Raw genomic sequence first — 18,664 nt, 5'->3', positions numbered from 1 at the left:
TTAATATTGTCAAAATGGCCATACTACCAAAAGTGCTATACAGATTCAATTCAATTCCAATTAAAATCCCAATGATGTACCTTACAGAAATAGAGCAAGCAATAACGAAATTCATCTGGAAGAATAAGAAACCCAGAATAGCTAAAGCAATCCTTAGCAGGAAGAATGAAACAGGGGGTATCGCAATACCAGAACTTAAACTATACTACAAAGCAATAGTAACAAAAACAGCATGGTATTGGCATCAAAATAGACAGGTAGATCAATGATACAGAATAGAGGACACGGACACAAACACAAATAAATACAATTTTCTCATACTAGACAAAGGGTCCAAAAATATGCAATGGAGAAAAGATAGCCTCTTCAACAAATGGTGCTGGGAAAACTGGAAATCCATATGCAAGAGAATGAAACTAAACCCCTATCTCTCTCCCTGCACAAAAATCAATTCAAAATGGATCAAGGACCTTGAGATCAGACCAGAGACCCTGCATCTTATAGAAGAAAAAGTAGGTCCAAATCCTCAACTTGTTGGCTTAGGATCAGACTTCCTTAACAGGACTCCCATAGCACAAGAAATAAAAGCAAGAATCAATAACTGGGATAGATTCAAACTAAATAGCTTTCTCTCAGCAAAGAAAACTACCAGCAATGCAAAGAGAGAGCCTACAGAGTGGGAGAATATCTTTGCCACTCATACTTCAGATAGAGCACTAATTTCCAGAATATATAAAGAACTCAAAAAACTCTACACAAAGAATACAAATAACCCAATCAACAAATGGGCTAAGGATATGAACAGACACTTCACAGAAGATCTATAAGCAATCAACTAACATATGCAAAAATGTCCACCATCTTTACTAATAAGAGAAATGCAAATCAAAACTACACTAAGATTCCATCTCACCCCAATTAGAATGGCAATTATCAAGAATACAAGCAACAATAGGTGTCGGCAAGGATGTGGGGAAGAAGGTACACTCATACATTGCTGGTGGGGCTGCAGATTAATGCAGCCACTCTGGAAAGCAGTGTGGAAATTCCTTAGAAAACTTGAATGAACCCACCATTTGACCCAGCTATCCCACTCCTTGGCCTATACCCAAAGGACTTAAAATCAGCATACTACAGAGATACAGCCACATCAATGTTCATAGCTGCTCAAGTCACAATAGCCAGATTGTGGAACCAAGCTAGATGTTCTTCAATTGGTGAATGCATAAAGAAACTGTGGTAGATATATATATACATACATACACACACACACACACACACACACACACACAATGGAATATTACTCAGCTATAAAGAATAATAAAATTATGGCATTTGCAGGCAAATGGATGAAATTGGAGAATATCATGCTAAGTGAGATAAGCCAATCTCAAAAAACCAAAGGACGAATGATCTCGCTGATAAGCGGATGATGACACATAGTGGGAGTGGGAGGGGGCAAGAATGGAGGAAGGAGGGTATGTATAGAGGGAAAAGAGGGGTGGGAGGGGTGGGGGGGAAGGGAAAATAAATAACAGAATGAATCAAACATCAACACCCTATGTAAATGTATGATTACGCAAATAGTATGCTGTTACTCCATGTACAAACAGAGAAACAACATGTATCCCATTTGTTTACAATAAAAATAAATAAATAAATTAATTAATTAAAAAAAGAGTTTCATCATTATTGAAGTCAGAGATAGAAAAGAGCTGTCAGAAATATAAAATATACAGCATGCTCCTGTAGTGGAGTTGAACAGTGTCCTCCCAAAATTCATGTCCATGTGAAACCTTAAGTATGACTTTACTGGAAATAGGGTCTTTGCAGATATAAGTAGATGAAGGTCAAGATGAAATCATCTGAAACAGGGAGGGTCCTAAATCCAACAACTGTTGTCTTTATAGGAGGAGAAGACAGAGAAGACCATATGGTATTTTTTTTCACATTTTGACTGTACATTTTATTTTTCCAGGTTCTGATATCTTTAGAGATATCAGTTTTGTCTGAGAGTATGTAAATGCACATATATGCACACAAAGTTGAAGCTTTGGAACTTAAACATTAAGGACTTAAGTCAATTTGGAAACTTAAATGCCCTTAATTCAGTTGGCAACCAAAAACTAAGCAAGCAGAAACATGGACAGCAAGCTTATTCGGGGGTCAGAACAATGGAGAGGCACAGAATGATATCATAGTTGATGTGTTTGAAATAGTACTTCAAAGTTGTTATTTGCAATATGAAATATGTAGAGGACTCATATATATATATGAGTCATATTTACATACATGTGTGTATATATATATATATGTTTTGTTTCTTTTATGATTTAGATATGAAGTGTCCCCCATATGCTCATTGTTATGCAATGTAAAAATTTTCCAAGGTGAAATAATTGAGTTATGAGTCTTAACATAATCGGTGTGTTAATCCACTGAAAGGAATTAATTGGGTAGTAGCTGTAGGCAGACAGGGTGTGCCTAGAGGAGGTGGGTCGCTGGGGGGCTTTGGGGTTTACATTTTGTCCCTGGTGAGCAGAAATAGATTTCCTTGTTGTGAAGTACTAGCTGCTTTCCTCTGCCATGCCCTTCTGCATAGTTCTGTCTCATCTGGGACTCAGAGCTATGAAGTCCACCATCTATGGACTGAGACCTCTGAAAACTGAGCCAAAAGAAACTTTTCCTCCTCTAATTGTTCTTGTTGGGTCTTTTGATCACAGCTACAAAAAAGCTGACTAAATACCTCATGAAGACAGAGGCTGCCAGATGCTACCCAAGGCTGAGAGAGACAAGGAAGCTGTCTCCCCTGCAGCCTGCAGTGGGGCATGGTCCTGCTGACACCTTGAATTTGAACTTCTGGTTTCCAGAACTCTGACACAGTACATTTCTGTCACCACCCTGTTTGTGGTAATGTTATGGCAGTCCTTGGAAACTCATACAACTCAATAACAATGTGCATATTAATTATAACAAAATTAATTATAGGAATTAATTGGGTGGTAACTGATCAATTATATATTAATTAATTATAATTAGCTGTTGTTTGTTTGGTCTGGCACCATACACAACACTTTTTGATAATGGCAGAAAGCATGGAAAAGATATGATGAACCATTTATCAACTGTCTTCCTCCTCTTGGTGTTAGAAGTAACCATTGTGTCTACTTTTTTTTTTTTAATTTTTCTTATTGGAGATTGAACATAGGGGTGCTTTACCACTAAGCTATATCTCCAGTCCTTTTTGTTTTGAGACATCTCCAGTCCTTTTTGTTTTGAGACAGGGTCTCACCAAGTTGCTGAGGCTGGCTTTAAACTTGGAATCCTCCTGCCTCAGCCTCTCCAGTCACTGGAACTACAGGTGTATGCCACCATGCCTGGCTCATTGTCTACTTTTACAATAATTAACATTGTTAAGAGGTGCCCAATGAGATTCTCATATCACCAACAGGAAGCTCCCTCAGCCTTCTGTTTAAGGAACTGGAGGCTTAAGACACAAGATTTTGTCATGAAGTCACCAGCAAGTCTTTTCCTTTCCTTCATCTTAGGCAAAGGCTCCGTTAATCTTATTTACAAACAGGAAAAGTTCTGAGTCCTATAGCCTTAACCTCAAGGAGTACACTTCTATACCACCTTTGAATTTGCTAAATGGTATACAGAGAAATCATGGTTTATTTTTTCCAACATTACCTTAGCATGTAGAGAACTGCTGTTGGTGATGAGGAGACTTGCCAGGGTACTGTCACTTCTCACCTAAGAGCAAGCTGAAATAGTTCTAAACAAAACCATATGCTACTTGAGGAAATGAGAAACATGGGCTCTGCGTCACTTTGAGGGACAGAGTGCGAAAGTGATGCTTCATTCTCCCAGTTGTTTCTTCTCATTTCCTCCAGCATCTTCTATAGCACACAGAACAGGACATGATGCTGGATCAACAATTCAAAGACATCAAGCCAAGAAAGAAGGGCTGGAAAGAAATGCACGAAAATATTAACAGTGTCATGTGTTTTCATTTTCCTTATGTTTTTAGTTTCCAAATTTCCTAAAATGAAAATACATTGCTTTTATAATCAAGGGCAAATCTTTGAGGGAGGTAAAAAGCTTACAGGCAAATTTTCCAATTCCTTTACTGTAACTTCTCTGAAATACAAATTATGAAGAATTTATCTAGACTGAGGTGGAGGACTTTACCCTCTGTTCTTGTGTACTTTTAAAATTCTGGACCATATAAACATTAATTGCCCCCATCTCATATTTCCAAAAGTCTCCTACATGACTCTCATAATCAACCATAGTAAATGTTTTCTTTCTTACCTTAAGTACACTTCATCCTTTTTGGCCTCTCAATCCTCTTTTTCTTTTCTTTTTTTTTTTTGCGGTACTGGGGATCGAACTCAAGGCCTTGTGCTTGCAAGGCAAGCACTCTACCAGCTGAGCTATCTCCCCAGCCCTCAATCTTCTGTCTTCTAAGGTCCTAGATTAAATATATGACTTAAAAAAATATCCATTTTGTTTTAGTCAGCTATTTCACTGCTGTGACTAAATGATCTGACCAGCACAATTATAGAGGAGGAAAGGTTTATTTGAGGGCTCACGGTTTCAGAGGTCTTAGTCATAGAAGGCCAGCTCCATTCCTTGGGGCTCGAAGTGAGGCTGATTATCATGGCAGAAGAGTGTGGCAGAGGGAAGCAGCTTGCATCATCAGGAAGCAGAGACAGAGAGAGACCATCTCCACTCTCCAGATACAAAACAAACCTCAAAGCCACACCCTACCACTTCAACTAATCCCATCAGGGATTTATTTACTGATTGGGTTAAGACACTTACAACCCAATCATTTCTTCTCTGAACCCCTTGCATTGTCTCATATGTAGCCTTTTGGGGAACACCTCACATCCAAACCATAACAGTTTTTTCAAAGCTGAGATCAAATTTTACTTCTTCATTCATTCAACCTTTTATTCTATTTGGGAGTTATATCTTTTTTCTAAGGATCCCATGACAATCCACTTTCTTTTTTTTTTTTTAATTAAAAAATTTTTTTTAGTTGTAGATGGACACAATACCTTTATTTATTTATGTGGTGCTAAGGATCAAACCCAGTACCTCACGTGTGCAAGGTAAGCACTCTACCACTAAACCCTAGCCCCAGTCTACTTTCATCACTGCTTGGAACACAGCATATGCTAATGTACACTAGCATGCTTATGTGTATTTTCCATCTCTCTAACCATAGGTTGCACACTATATCTTAAACATCATTGTTCCCCATAGTGTCTCACGTGCAGAAAATTCTTACGAGTTTGCCGAATAAGTCTTTTGGACACCAGGCAATCCCATGAGGGATTGTGTCTGAGCATGTCAAATTGAGCTCATTCCTATTCTGATCTATTCATATATTTTTAATGAAGAATATAAATCTTATAGAAACAAGGTTTGAGTGATTCTAAATTCAGGTTGGTTTCCATAACATGTGCAGTTCGTGGTGGGAGGATGCTGTCAGGGAAACTTTAAAATTACAGCTGGGATACTCCATCTTTCCCTTAAGTCACTGTTTCCAGCCATCCCCACTTCAGGATCTCTCACTCTGTCTAGCTTTTTCTGATGCCTCTTTGGTAGAAGAATCTGCTAACACATTCAGACATAACTGGATTCTTGTAGTGAAATAGTAAAATTTACCAAATAGTAAGAAAATCTGTGACTAAATCTCTCAAGGACAAACTATGTTTTCCCAAAGATTACATTAAGATGCTATAGCACTCCTGGCCTGGAAAACAGTATAAATCAAATTAAGAAAAATGGATTTGTGAAAATGGCAAAAGACAGATCAGTGTGCCATCAAATGCCAATAAGGGGGGATAATCAACTATGTGCTTATGTAGAGACTGACAGGAATGATATGAAGCTGGAAAAAGCAGGTGGATGAATCTAGGGAGGAGAAGGGATCTGGGGAGGCCTGAATGCTCACCACATGTATCTATAATGTTTTCAATTAAACATTTGGAAGTAATGGAAAGTACCATTTCCAACTCATGGGAAACTTATTAGGCAAAATCAAGGACTTAAGAATTATTCTGGGCATTGGGAGGCTGTAGCTCAGAGGTAGAGTGTGTGCTTAGACCTGGGTTCAATCTCCAGTACCAAAAAAAAAAAAAAAAAAAAAGAGAAAGAGAAAAAAAGAATTATTCTGTGAAATATCTCCTCTATGTTACTCATACTTTTCTCCTTCTAGCTTCCCACCCCCAGTGCCCAATGCAATACCTAAGAATTTGCATAATCTTAGATTACATCTAAATAAAGCACTAAGATTTATGCATTCAACCAGTTACTTTCATCAAAATAATATGCAAATGTGGGTGATCAGGAAGAAGAGCTATATAATTCAAAATTTACCAAACAATAACCACTACCATTACTAACACAGTTTACTGCATGTGATACACATTCTACGTGTGTAACATGACCATTTGTTAAACTCACAACCACTTCACACTTGAGGTATGATTATTTACAAATGAAGTAACAAAGGCACAGAGAAGTCAATAGTATGCCCAGCAAGGATTGGGTGGGGAGCCAGGGTTACTGCCTCAGTATCATTTATGTATGATAAGAGAACTTAGATGTCAATCTGGTATTTTTTTAAAGAAGAGCTGCCATTAAAATTGACCTTATCATGGTTTATCAACAAAGTGTAGTTTTAAGGCTAGTTTCTTGGGAGCACTTTTCTTTCCCTGAATATTGAATGTAGCAAAGTATCATTCTGGCCCTATTTCTACTGTTTCTGTCTCCTCTAACCAGTCAGAATACTGGTGTGCATGTGCACGTGTGTGTGTCTGGTGTGAACATTTTGGTTCCTTTTTGGCATAGTACAGTTTCTCAATATTTTCAAAATGTTAGATATTAGATATTTTACTAAGGACCAAATTCCAACTGGTGAAAGAACTTTCGTGGAAAAGCCTAATGCACCAATGTAATACAAACTGAAATTCATATAAAAATACTGGAAGAGAAAAAGATTCTATTGGTACAAAATGCCCACAAATTAAGAAAAAAAGTTGTGTCAGTTCAGACAGGTAAATGATTGTGTTTGAAAGGACAGAAATGCTAAAAACAAAATAAAAATTAGCTATTTGATCATAGACAAACATGTGACACAAGATGCTTTTATCTCCTGCAGAATCACTAAGTATTGTTAAAGACAAAGTTTTATGAACACTTAGCTGGTTCACTATCAACTAGGAAAAGAGATGAAGTCCAACTCAAAGGGCCTGAGATCTTGATTCCATTATTTTCCTAAAAAATATGCCTAACATTGCTTATGTTCTCTACTGCAGCCATGACCTAACAATTCTAAATAAAGTATTCTCAAAATTCTAACAAAATTAAAAAAAAAAAAAATTCTAACAAAATTTATCTCAAACATGGGTTCTAAGACACAGGCTTTAAAAAAAAAGGCCAAACTTCACTTATTTTTAAAAGAAGAAAAATATTAAAACATTTTTAAATCAAAACTTACATTAAGAGTAAATGGACGAGGGCTGGGGTTATGGCTCAGTGGTAGAGCACTTGCCTAGCATGTGTGAGGCACTGGGTTCAATTCTCAGCACCACATATAAATAAATGAATAAAATAAATGTCCAGCCACAACTAAAAAAAATTTTTTTAAAGTAAATGGACAAAATGGATGAATATTTTATGTAGAATACACCTCAAAGTTTTTTCACCAGTGCTTGCTAAGTTGCTAAGGTTGGCCTTGAACTTGTAATCCTCCTCCTATCTTCTGAGTTGCTGGAAGGGCAGCCATGAGCCACCACACCTGGCTTAAAGTTTCTTTTAAAAGAAGTAAAGTGGATGGCCATTAGCTGGCTTTAGTGGCTTAATGTCATACAAAAAGAGGATATACTTAGTGATTCCAGATCTTCTGATTTTTTTTTTTAAAGAAATGGAAATAGAGACTTTTGTGAATCAAACACTGACAGTATCAAACAAAATGCATCTGTAGATCAGATCTACCTCAAGGACACCATTTTATGAACTGAGTGGAAGAATACCTTGGGTACACTTGGGTACACTCTTTTGTGATTAAGATCTACTTCACAACATATACTTTAAGATGCATATTAAAATAAATTCTGAAGTCAGGTGCAATGGCATATGACTATAATCCCAGAGACTTAGGAGGCTGAGGCAGGAGGATCCCAAGTTCAAAGCCAGTCTCAGCAACTTGGCAAGACTCTCAGCAATTCAGTGAGATCCTGTCTCAAAGTAAAATATAAAGGGCTGGGGATGTGGCTCAGTGGTAAAGCTCCCTCAGTTCAATTCCCAGTACCCAAAAACAAAACAAAACAAAACAAATAGAAGAAGACTCGTAGGAAGAAAACCTTGATGAGCCAAGAAAAGCTTTTGTAATGAATATGCTTAGCTTTCTTTGTGAGTCAAATAGCATGAAGATTTATAACTATTTCAAAGAAAGTGATACAGCAACTTGGATCTGAAGCAAGGTTCTGGAACCCAAATGCCAACGCTCCAAAATAAATAACAATCAGAGCCAAGAGAGATCCAATGCCTGGCAGATTTGAGCCCTACAGGGACTGGTTACTAATGAAAACTGGTTTTCAAAATCAGTGACAGAGAAAAGTTGTTCTTATAATAAAATAATTATTTTAATGAAGTATTTGAAATAATTTTAAACATCTGATCAATAAGATTATACACAAATGTAGGAGTATGCTGCATTTTACAAAAAGTAAAGCTAAGCATTTAAATATACAAAAACAACTTTGGGTATAGATCTCTTCTTAAAGTACTGTTTTAACACATACATAATTTATAGCATTTTACATAATAACTTGCTGAAACAAAAACATGTGGCCAATTTAAATCTTACTACAGTATAGAATGTGGCCATAACAGTCCCGACGGGAAGAACAGGATGAAGAGTAACATAGGAGGTGTTTTTCCCTCTGCATTCCTTTTCTAAGAAGCATAGCATTTCCCATTTACAAAAAATCTTCTTGGAGGATTTAAGCTTTCTTTCTGTATGTGACTCTAATGACCACTATTATTTTTTGCTAGCCACAATGCACACCAGTGGAATTTAAAAAAAATAAATTAAAAATTAGAAAAAAGAGTGTTTACTCTTTGCACATATGCTTTTTCCTCAAAAGGATACATGTAATGTGTTTCTCACATTTAGCGCCAGAATCCCAAGAGTGATGTACTGACAGTACCTTTTAAGTACAGAATTCAAAAGGGAGTTTTTTGTTTAAAATTTCTCATCATCAATTAGGATGTTCTAAATGTACCAAGATGCTTAAAACTTAAAAATTTTACTAAAAGATTTAACTAAAAGATTTTACAAGAGAAGGAATTACAAAAATCATCTTCTTGGGTTTTAAAACAATACAGAAAAAAATCCTTTTGAAATACTGTAATTTTGAAAATGTTTGATAACCATTTTCCTTTTGGGTTAGACTGTGATTTTCTCCCCCATCAACAGAACTTGTACCAGTTTCTTTTTTTTTTTTTTTTTTTTGGGTGCTGGGGATCGAACCCAGGGCCTTGTGCTTGCAAGGCAAGCACTCTACCGACTGAGCTATCTCCCAGCCCCTGTACCAGTTTCTTTGGAGTTCCAATTCCACCCCTCCCTCCATGGGCACAGGCAGCACACTTCTTGTCTTATGATCCCATTTTCCTCTTTGTTTCTTCCAGTACTTCCCACCTTTTCCATTTTTCAGCAGGGTCCATAAGCAGCAGCTTCAAGGTTTCCCTGACAAGGATCTCTCCCAGCTTGGTTTCAGAAGCAGTGCAGAGTGAGATTAGTCAGAGAATTAGCAACCTCAGGCACAACCTGTCCCCATTTGTCTCATTTGGACAACAGTGGGGCTCAGTCAACCCAAGTTACCACTGGCTTATTCTGTGGCCTGTCACCTTCAACTAGAGAAGGTAATTGTCATAGTTAGCTGAGCAGCTTCTGATTCCAGCCTAGAAAACCTAACACTTTGAGACAGGCTAAAATACTTTTTCATGGTAAGTGGTAACTCTTCTCCCACATCTCCAATGCAGGGGGTACTAAGGGAAAGACACCTCATGGTTACAGTTTGGCAAACAAAGCAGATCATAACAAACAGAGTCTTAACTTGCTATAATTAAACTTACAGGTGAGCAGATAAAGTGTACTTCACAACTGCTTTTCAGAAGATCAAGCTGAATTCTAAGCTGTAAGAACCCCATGAGATGTACAGGTAAGATTTAGTAAAAACTTCTAACTGTAAACAATGGTCTTTCACACTGGCGACTAACTTTCCAGAAACAGAGATTTCAGGACAGTGCAACAATGCTCTTTTTGTCTTCTTTGGCAGTAAATAGCAAGGGTCTGGATGGAAGTGGTCACTTCAGAAGGGCAAGGTACAGAGCTCGAGAATACTTCATCTCCTTTTCCTGTTCCATACAGAATATCAAGTCCCTGAGGCAGACTCTCGTGATTCTTGGACGAAGCAACTGTTTGGTAGCTGTCAGGCTTGATGCCCCAGAAGCAAGAAGGCTGTCTTTTAAGCCCTAAACAGAATGAAAGGAAAAGCAGTTTAAAATAAGGAATCTTTCATAAGGAAAAGTCTATCGATTCCAGCCTGCTATCCTCTGGGTCCTGGAGATCATGGCATGATAAAGACTCAACCCTGTTCCCCAGCAGACCAGTCTGAAAAGGCCACCCACCTCTCTCCCATGACCTCATTCTCTCATCTGGACCCTGGCAACAGCTTCTGGATACTTTCTCTACTTCCAGGCCCTCCTTTGCTCCTATATCCTCCAGTCTAGACTTTCTACTTTAAAGATCTTACATAAAATTTCTCAAAGTGATGGAAGTGTTCATTATTTTGATTGTGAGGATGATTTCATAAAAAACTATCAGATTGAACACTGTAAATATGTGTAGTCTTTTGGATGTCAATAGTGAAAGTAAAAATAAGGCTCAGTTTCAAATGGGTCTATCCCCTTGCTTGTATCAGTTACTTTACACTGTATGACAATAATTTGTATATCACCATCACACACCCTCAAGACCAGAAGCTTTCTTTTTTTTTTTTTGTGGTGCTGGGGATTGAACCCAGGGTCTAGTGCTTGTGAGGCCAGCACTCTACCAACTAAGCCATATCCCCGATCCAAGACCAGAAGCTTTCTGAGGACAGTGACTATCATTTTTGTTACCTTTAAGGTTTCTCGAAGTACAAAAAACAACACAGATTATTCAATAATATTGAATTTGCTGATTCAAAACAGAACCAAAAAATCAAGCAAACAACAATAAGAACAACAACAAAAAACCCAGAACAACCAATGTGAGTTCCAAACGTCATTAAAAAGAATTAATGAAACAACATTCCTGTTGTATTAAGACAGTTTGTAAATAATAATGTCTATATAGTAATATGTTAAAACAAAATTGGAAGCAATGAAAAACAATTCTCAAAGGATAATTCTGTAAAAGTGAAAGCTCTTATTCTTTCATTTACCATACTTGTTTCAAAAAACATCTCCACAGACTTGGCAACTCTCCTTTATCCACTCAAGACTTATTATACAGGACAGACATTTAACAAACAGGAAGCAAATTTTAGTTCTCTTACTATCCTTTTATAACCATCAAATTTTAATTAATTATTCCCTCCACATTTGTTGTGTTTTGAGGAAGGGTAGGGAAATTCTTTAGGGTCTCCAAATCACCAGTGTCAGTAGTAGTCAATTTAATTCCATGCACGTTCACAGCATGACTTGGGGGGCACTTTATCTGATGGTCAGGTAACATTTCCGTAAAAGGTTATTATTCAGTTTTTGAGAGATAGGATATCACAATTGTATTTCTACACTCATTAGGTTAAACTCATTTACAAGAAATTATGGAACAAATTTCAGAAAGCCCATATTTTAGAAAAGGTAGGGTACTTGTCATAATGGAGCACACGGAGAAAGAGCAAAGACACCCCAAACAGCAGATCAAAGATGGGATTCTATTCCAATTCTAGCAGCAATTTTTGTTTTCTCTGGGTATCATTATCACGTAACTGCTTTGCTTTAAGAAATGTTAGTAGAAATTTCCTTGGCTTAATTACCCAAACCCTATTTAAAAATTTTAATTTTTTTTTTGAGAGACAAAAAAAAAAAAAGAAAAGAAGAAGAGGAGGAAGGAGAAGAGGAAGAAAAGGATGAAGAGGAGGAGAAGGAAAGGAAGAAGAGGAGGAGGAGGAAAGGAAGAAGAGGAGGAGGAGAGGAGAAAGGTTGTTCTCTACCATCCAGTTGGTGGACTACCTATTCTGGAGACCAGTACAGAGATTTCTGCAGGGTTCTTGGTAAAGAACAAACCCTGCACACATTCAAATGTCAACCCCTGCGCCTTTGGCTAAGCATGGAAGTTCAGCATTAGCATGTCATTCTCTTCAGGCATCACCAATCAGAGCGGGTATAACTTGGATGTCACCTTAACTACTATAAATTATTACCATCCAAGATCTTTGCAGAATAGGCCTACCAATTCACTTTTGAAAAACTGAATAAAAAGTACACATTAGGAAGAAAAATTAGTAAAATGTGTCATTGGCAGCAAGAGGTAATTTTGTTGTTTGTAGGAGTTATCTGTTTAAAACTATAGTATATTTTACTAGAGGCACATTCTTTAGTCACAAATCATACATATTATGCTAAAGTTAAATCTATACTTTTCAAAAAATGTTTCTTACCAAGAGTTTACCTTAAATCAATTTAGTGTTTTATATGAATTTTTCAATTAAATGCCTAGATGGATACTATGTCACAGCAATTCCATTTCTATGTAAATACCCAGGAATGTGTCATATTTTAACCAAAAGTCATGCACAAGAATGTTCAGAGCTACTAATCACAATAGCCCAATAGAAACAACCCCAATACTTAATATAAGTGGAATAAATTGTAGAATGTTCACACCATGGAACATTATACAGCAATAACAAGTGGGTAACATGAATGAATCTCACAAAAATGTTAAATGAAAGAACCCAGACACATATATTGTATGATTCCATTTCTACAAAGTCTTCAAACAGACAAAGCTATAAACATCCCAACGGTGAATCCCATGGGGGAACTAAGGAGTGACTAGAGGGGACAGGGGTCTTCTCAAGTTCTGGTGATGTTTCTCTCTTGATCCAACTACTATCCATGTGGGTGTATTCATGTTGAAAAATTCTGTGAGCTTATGATTTGCTTACTGTCTGCATCAATGTCTATTTTCATAAAAAATTAAAGTGCTACAAAACAATCTTATCTTGATAGGAAATTAAGAGGAGAGGAAAAGGGGAAATAAGAAAGAAAATAAGACAAAAATTGTTTTGCATTTTTAAAAAATCACCCCCAATCATCTGGGGTAAGGAACAAAGGGGTCACAGTTCACGTCTGTCATGTGACAAGCCTGAAGGATCCAGGGGAAAGAGCCATATTACAGCTGCCAACACGGGGTTGAAAAGGAGGTCATTCCAACAGGATGCAGCAGAAGGCCCGAGGCAAAATTATAAATGAAACAAACCCCAAGGGACATTCAGTAACCCACAGAAATATCTTTCATAATTCACAACTTTACAAAGGTGATAGCATTCTCTTCCCCAAATAGTGACTGACTTAGAAAGTTACTCTTTCTAGAACTTGTATACAAAATATACATCTAGCATTTTTATTACCCTTGCTTATGATCCGCAGAGGATACAATTCTTATCTGTTAGTTTTACAATGATATTCCCAGAAAAATCAGTTACCACTCAATTATCCAGAGAAAGGAGTGGAGTGTGCACTGATAACTTAGAGCTAAACACCAAACATGCCTTTCTGCCAGTAGTTTTAATCTTCCTCCCCAAAGTTGTCTATATCTGACTTGTGGTCATACTACACTGTCGACGCCAAAGAACACTAACATATAAGGACTGAGTTTGTGAGAAAGAAAAACAGGCTCCTATAACCATTCAAAGCTTATTTCTGAAATAGAGGGCTCTCCCCACTCAACTTTCTACGTGAGGATATCCCTTAATCTGAATTCTTCACCTGGATGGAAAGAGGGTAAAAAGGAGGATGAAAGAAATAGTTCTTTGACCTAGTAGATAACTATCCTAGGAAGCCTAAACAAACATAAATGTTAACATACTCGAAAACTGCCAGATCAATGGAGTTAATTAGCCTATGTTGATTTGTTAAATTCTAACACCAAAGTTTCTATTTTTATAATACAACTTTTGAAGAACTCTTTTGCTCTTATGAGAAAAGCCTGAATAAGTTACCAATTTCAGAGAAATCATACTGTTGTATGAATGACATTCAGTAACTAAATATAATCAGTCATTCAAAATTTTACCTCCTCAATATAAGAGAGCAAGTGTTGTGAAGTAAAACCTTTAAAAGCTTTTCTATTTCTTTTCCCACATTCCTTAAGGTTAGGTGATTGCTACACTAAATAGCAGGAACAACAGCTTTATGAATCCAGTGGCCTCATGAATCCTGCTGAGGTCCTCTGACTTCACATGGGTCTCTGTTTCCAAGTGTCACTATCCCAGGTAACCTAGCTTCATGCTTGCCCATGCTCTGATTCCATGCAAAATTATCTGAGTTACTGGGCACAAACCCGTGCTGGTCAGCACAGTGGTAAATGCCAGTTTTCAATTCCATAAGCAATCACAGACTAACAACTTCTCTGTGCCTCAGTTTCCTAATCTGTAAACTAGGGACAGTTACAGCAATTGTCTCATAAGGTCAGCTTGAAGAATAAATGAGAACAGTGCTTGGCGCACAGTATTCTGTATAAATGTTGGTCCTTAACAATCATAATGAATTCATCAGTCAGCTGGGAGGTACTGAAAGTCACAGGAAAGAGTGTGATTCTAATTCCAGGTCTTTTCTCCCATCCTCTAGTTAAAACTGGTTAGATTTTTCTGCCCACATCCTCCTCTTTCAAGTTCTTGCTAATGTAAGAAAAAGAATTCATGCTGTCACACTTATCTTGTTTCTCTCAGTGAATTTTAGTGGAACCTTGAGTGCTTAAAGCTAAAAAGTAGACAAAGGGGCATTTTAGACAAGTGGCACGTGAATGAACGATATATCCAGGGGCAGAAAGCTTTTCTTACACCCCTCCAATCACATAATGGAAGTGCTTGCTGTTTTCAGTTTCCAGAGCCTTATCAATAGTGTATCTAGAAGCTAAAAGTCAACCCATTTCATTCTATTCTCTGAATAAGACTAAGAAAACAAATGTATCCTGGAATTTTAATAGTTAACCAACAACAAAACCTGGGGCATTTAAAATACAGGAACTGAAAGGCAAAAATTCACTACATTTCTCAAACTTGCCATCCAATTTATACTATGTCCCAACCCAATGCCACCAGACAGCTCTTAAACTTTAAGGAGGATAAGAACTGGGCATGGGAAATAGGGACTAGAATAAAGATACAGAACCAGAACAAAAATTGAACATATGACTTAGAAGTAACAATGAGTAAAAGATCTGGATGCCAGATCTAATGGAATGTGAACACTGAAAATACATATTCCAAAGACTGAGCTCTCTAGGACTCGAGACTGCAGAGCTGAAACTACTGAGCTCCAATATTGACTGCCCTCTGCTGGTCAATAAGCAGAAACTTTTGAAGCAATTTTGATCTCACTTTATTCACCTTCATTTTACTCCTTATTTCAGAATACAGACAATACTGCATGGTAATTTATGCCCTAGAATTTTGTTACTCCTAAGTATCCATATTTCAAGAGACTTTTACAGAAGTAAAAAGACTCATGTAACAAGGAACCATGGGCTTTGAGTTCTAATTCTAGTTCTGTAATTGTGAGAAAGATGGCTATTACTAGCTGTTGTATGCTAATGACCAATCCAAAATCCTGATCTCAAACAGAACATGCTCTTAAATTTCCTATTGTTCAATTTTCTGATGAAGTTTCCAACATAATGTGCTACAGGTATTCCAAATTCAACATGTTTTGAAACTTCCTTTTCTCCTCTTTATTTTAAGGAATGGTAATACATATATATGCAATGCTCAAGCCAGAAAACTTGATGACATGCTCACCCCTACCTGACACTTAACAATTCTACCTCAACAGTGTTGAAATCATCTATTTCTTCCTACATTTTCACTTCCAGTATCTCCTGCCTAGATTACTTCAACAATCTTCAAAAAGACTCCCTCTATATTTGGTATTAATTAATATTACTTACACTGCAATGTGAATGATCTTTCTAAAATAATAAATTATCCAACAATATTGTTTTTCTGCTTAAAATGCTCCACTGGAAAAAAAATCTCCTACCTAACCAAGACTAAATACCAGCACATGACAGACACGGTCAGACATGAGAACACGAAAGCCTCTCCCCCGAGTTTCTGCTTTCATTCCTTTCTTCCTGTCCCAAGCTACTGATCACAGAAATGATTTTTGCTCTTTTATCTAGACAACTAACTGCATCTTTGCATTCTCTCTTCCTAGGACCCCATTCCCCGACACTATCCTCAAATCGCCTCACCTAAATTCTTCAGGATTCAACTCAGACATCACATTTCCCCAAAGCCTGCAAGCACAAACTTACTCCGGGTGTAGACAAGGCACAACTTCTTTGCACTCTGGTGATACCTTGTATTCCCTACCATTACATGTCTTCAGGGCAATGCAATTGCGTCTAACTTACCACTCGCTAGAAGTGAAAGATTTTGCACCCAAGAATATTGTACTATCACTTAGGCGGTATCTAGTCAATGTTTGTAGGATGACCATGTGAAGAGCATTACAAAATTCTTTGAAAACTCATATAAACTATGCCCAGAGATCAGTCTGACCAACTACTTTGTTAAAATTTCTTCAAAGGACTGCCAATTAAGCATTTTTCTTTAAAAACCAGCTTTGGGGGGCTGGGGTTGTAGCCCAGTGGTAGAACATTTGCCTAGAATGTGTGAGGCACTGGGTTCAATCCTCATCACCACATATAAATACATAAATAAAAATAAAGGTATTGTGTCCATCTACAACTAAAACATATATTTTAAAAAGCTTTGCTTTTATGCTTGAAGAGGCTGTGAATTTTTAAAAAGGCTACAATATCAGTAAGGGTTGCTGTGCCTCACAACTAAAGGTAGATTCATCAATATTTTTAAATATAATGACAGTTTGGTTTAGAACTCTTGTAATTCCAGAGTTGTTGAGTTGTAGACAGGCTGACAGCAAATGTTACTAGAAAAAAGTAAGAATTTACATTAGAAACCAAAGGCATAGAAATGGTAAATACCAGTTTTTAAACCCATTGTTGTTCTTTTCACAAATTCTTTAAAAGATGTATGATCAAGTAATATAATTTATTATAAATATTAGAACATACTTAGAAGTAAAATAGGTGATAGCAATAGCACAAAGGGTAGGGGTGTGTGAGTAACAGGATTATATGGTTCACAAGGCTCTTACATTACACGGAATAGCATTAATTCAATATTAACTACTCAGTTACAGATACATACCTAATCTTTAAACAGAAAGATACAACAATCATTAAGAAATAAAAAGAGGTACAGCTAAAAAGGCAATGAAGGATATAGACTGGAATACTAAAATTATTACTTGATTAACTTAAAAGATGAAAACACAGGAGAAACTAAAACAAGAAGGGACAAATAGAAGATAAATAGGAATTCTCAGAAGAATTCTATCAGATCTTCAAACAAAAACTAATGTTAATACTTCTAAAATTATTCCATTAAATAAAAAGGATAGAACACTTTCAAATTCATTCTATGAAGCCAGTATCAAATTCATACCAAAACCAGACGAGAATATACCAAGGAAAGAAAACTACAGACAAATATCCCTGATGAACTTAAATGCAAAAATACTTTGTTTTTGTTTGTTTGTTTTGTTATCAGGGATTGAACCCAGGGACACATAACAAGTGAGCCACATCCCCAGTCTTTTCTATTTTTCATTTTGAGTTGCTGAGGCTGGCTTTGAATTTGCAATACTCCTAACTCAGCCTCCCAAGTCACTGAAATTATAAGCATGAGCTGCTGCCCAGTTTAGATGCAAAAATTCTTGACAAAATATTAGTAAATCTTATTCAACAACATATTAAAAAGATGGTGTATCATGACCAAATTGGTTTTATCCTAGAGTTGCAAGGATGGCTTAACATATGCAAATCAATAAATGTAATTCATCACATAAACAGAATTAAGGACAAAAATCACTTAATCATCTCAATAGATGCAAAGAAGGTCTTCAACAAAATTCAGCACCCATTCATGATAAAAATCACTGAAGAAACCAGGGAATAGAAAGAACATACCTTAACATCATAAAGGCTAGCTATACAATGAAAAACCCAAAGTCAATCTCACAGTAAATGAGGAAAAACTGAAAGTATTTACTTTAAAATCTAGAAAAAGAAAGAAGGTCCACTCTCACCACTCCTATTTAATACAGCACTAGAAATTCTAGTAAGAGCAATTAGTCAAGAGAAGGAAATACAAGAGATAACAATCAGAAATTAAGAACTTAAATTATCACTGTTTGCAGAAGATATGATCCTATAACTAGAAGATCCAGAAAACTCTACCAAAGTACTGCTTGAGTTAATAAACAAATATGGCAAAGTAGC

The 18,664-nt window shown here is 36.7% G+C and overlaps 1 protein-coding gene across 1 annotated transcript in view; it reads right to left on the bottom strand.

The window, feature by feature from the left end:
• Positions 1–9,537: 9,537 nt before the first annotated feature.
• Taf4b (TATA-box binding protein associated factor 4b) overlaps positions 9,538–18,664 on the bottom strand; it is a 146,965-nt gene continuing 137,838 nt past the window's right edge. The window contains 1 exon segment of the mRNA XM_047525878.1: positions 9,538–10,557. Within this exon segment, the coding sequence (XP_047381834.1) occupies positions 10,390–10,557 (168 nt within the window). The 3' untranslated portion in view covers positions 9,538–10,389.

The sequence above is a fragment of the Sciurus carolinensis genome, chromosome 15 (assembly GCF_902686445.1).
Source record: "Sciurus carolinensis chromosome 15, mSciCar1.2, whole genome shotgun sequence".
Lineage (NCBI taxonomy): Eukaryota > Metazoa > Chordata > Mammalia > Rodentia > Sciuridae > Sciurus > Sciurus carolinensis.
This window is presented reverse-complemented; position numbering and strand designations above follow the sequence as displayed.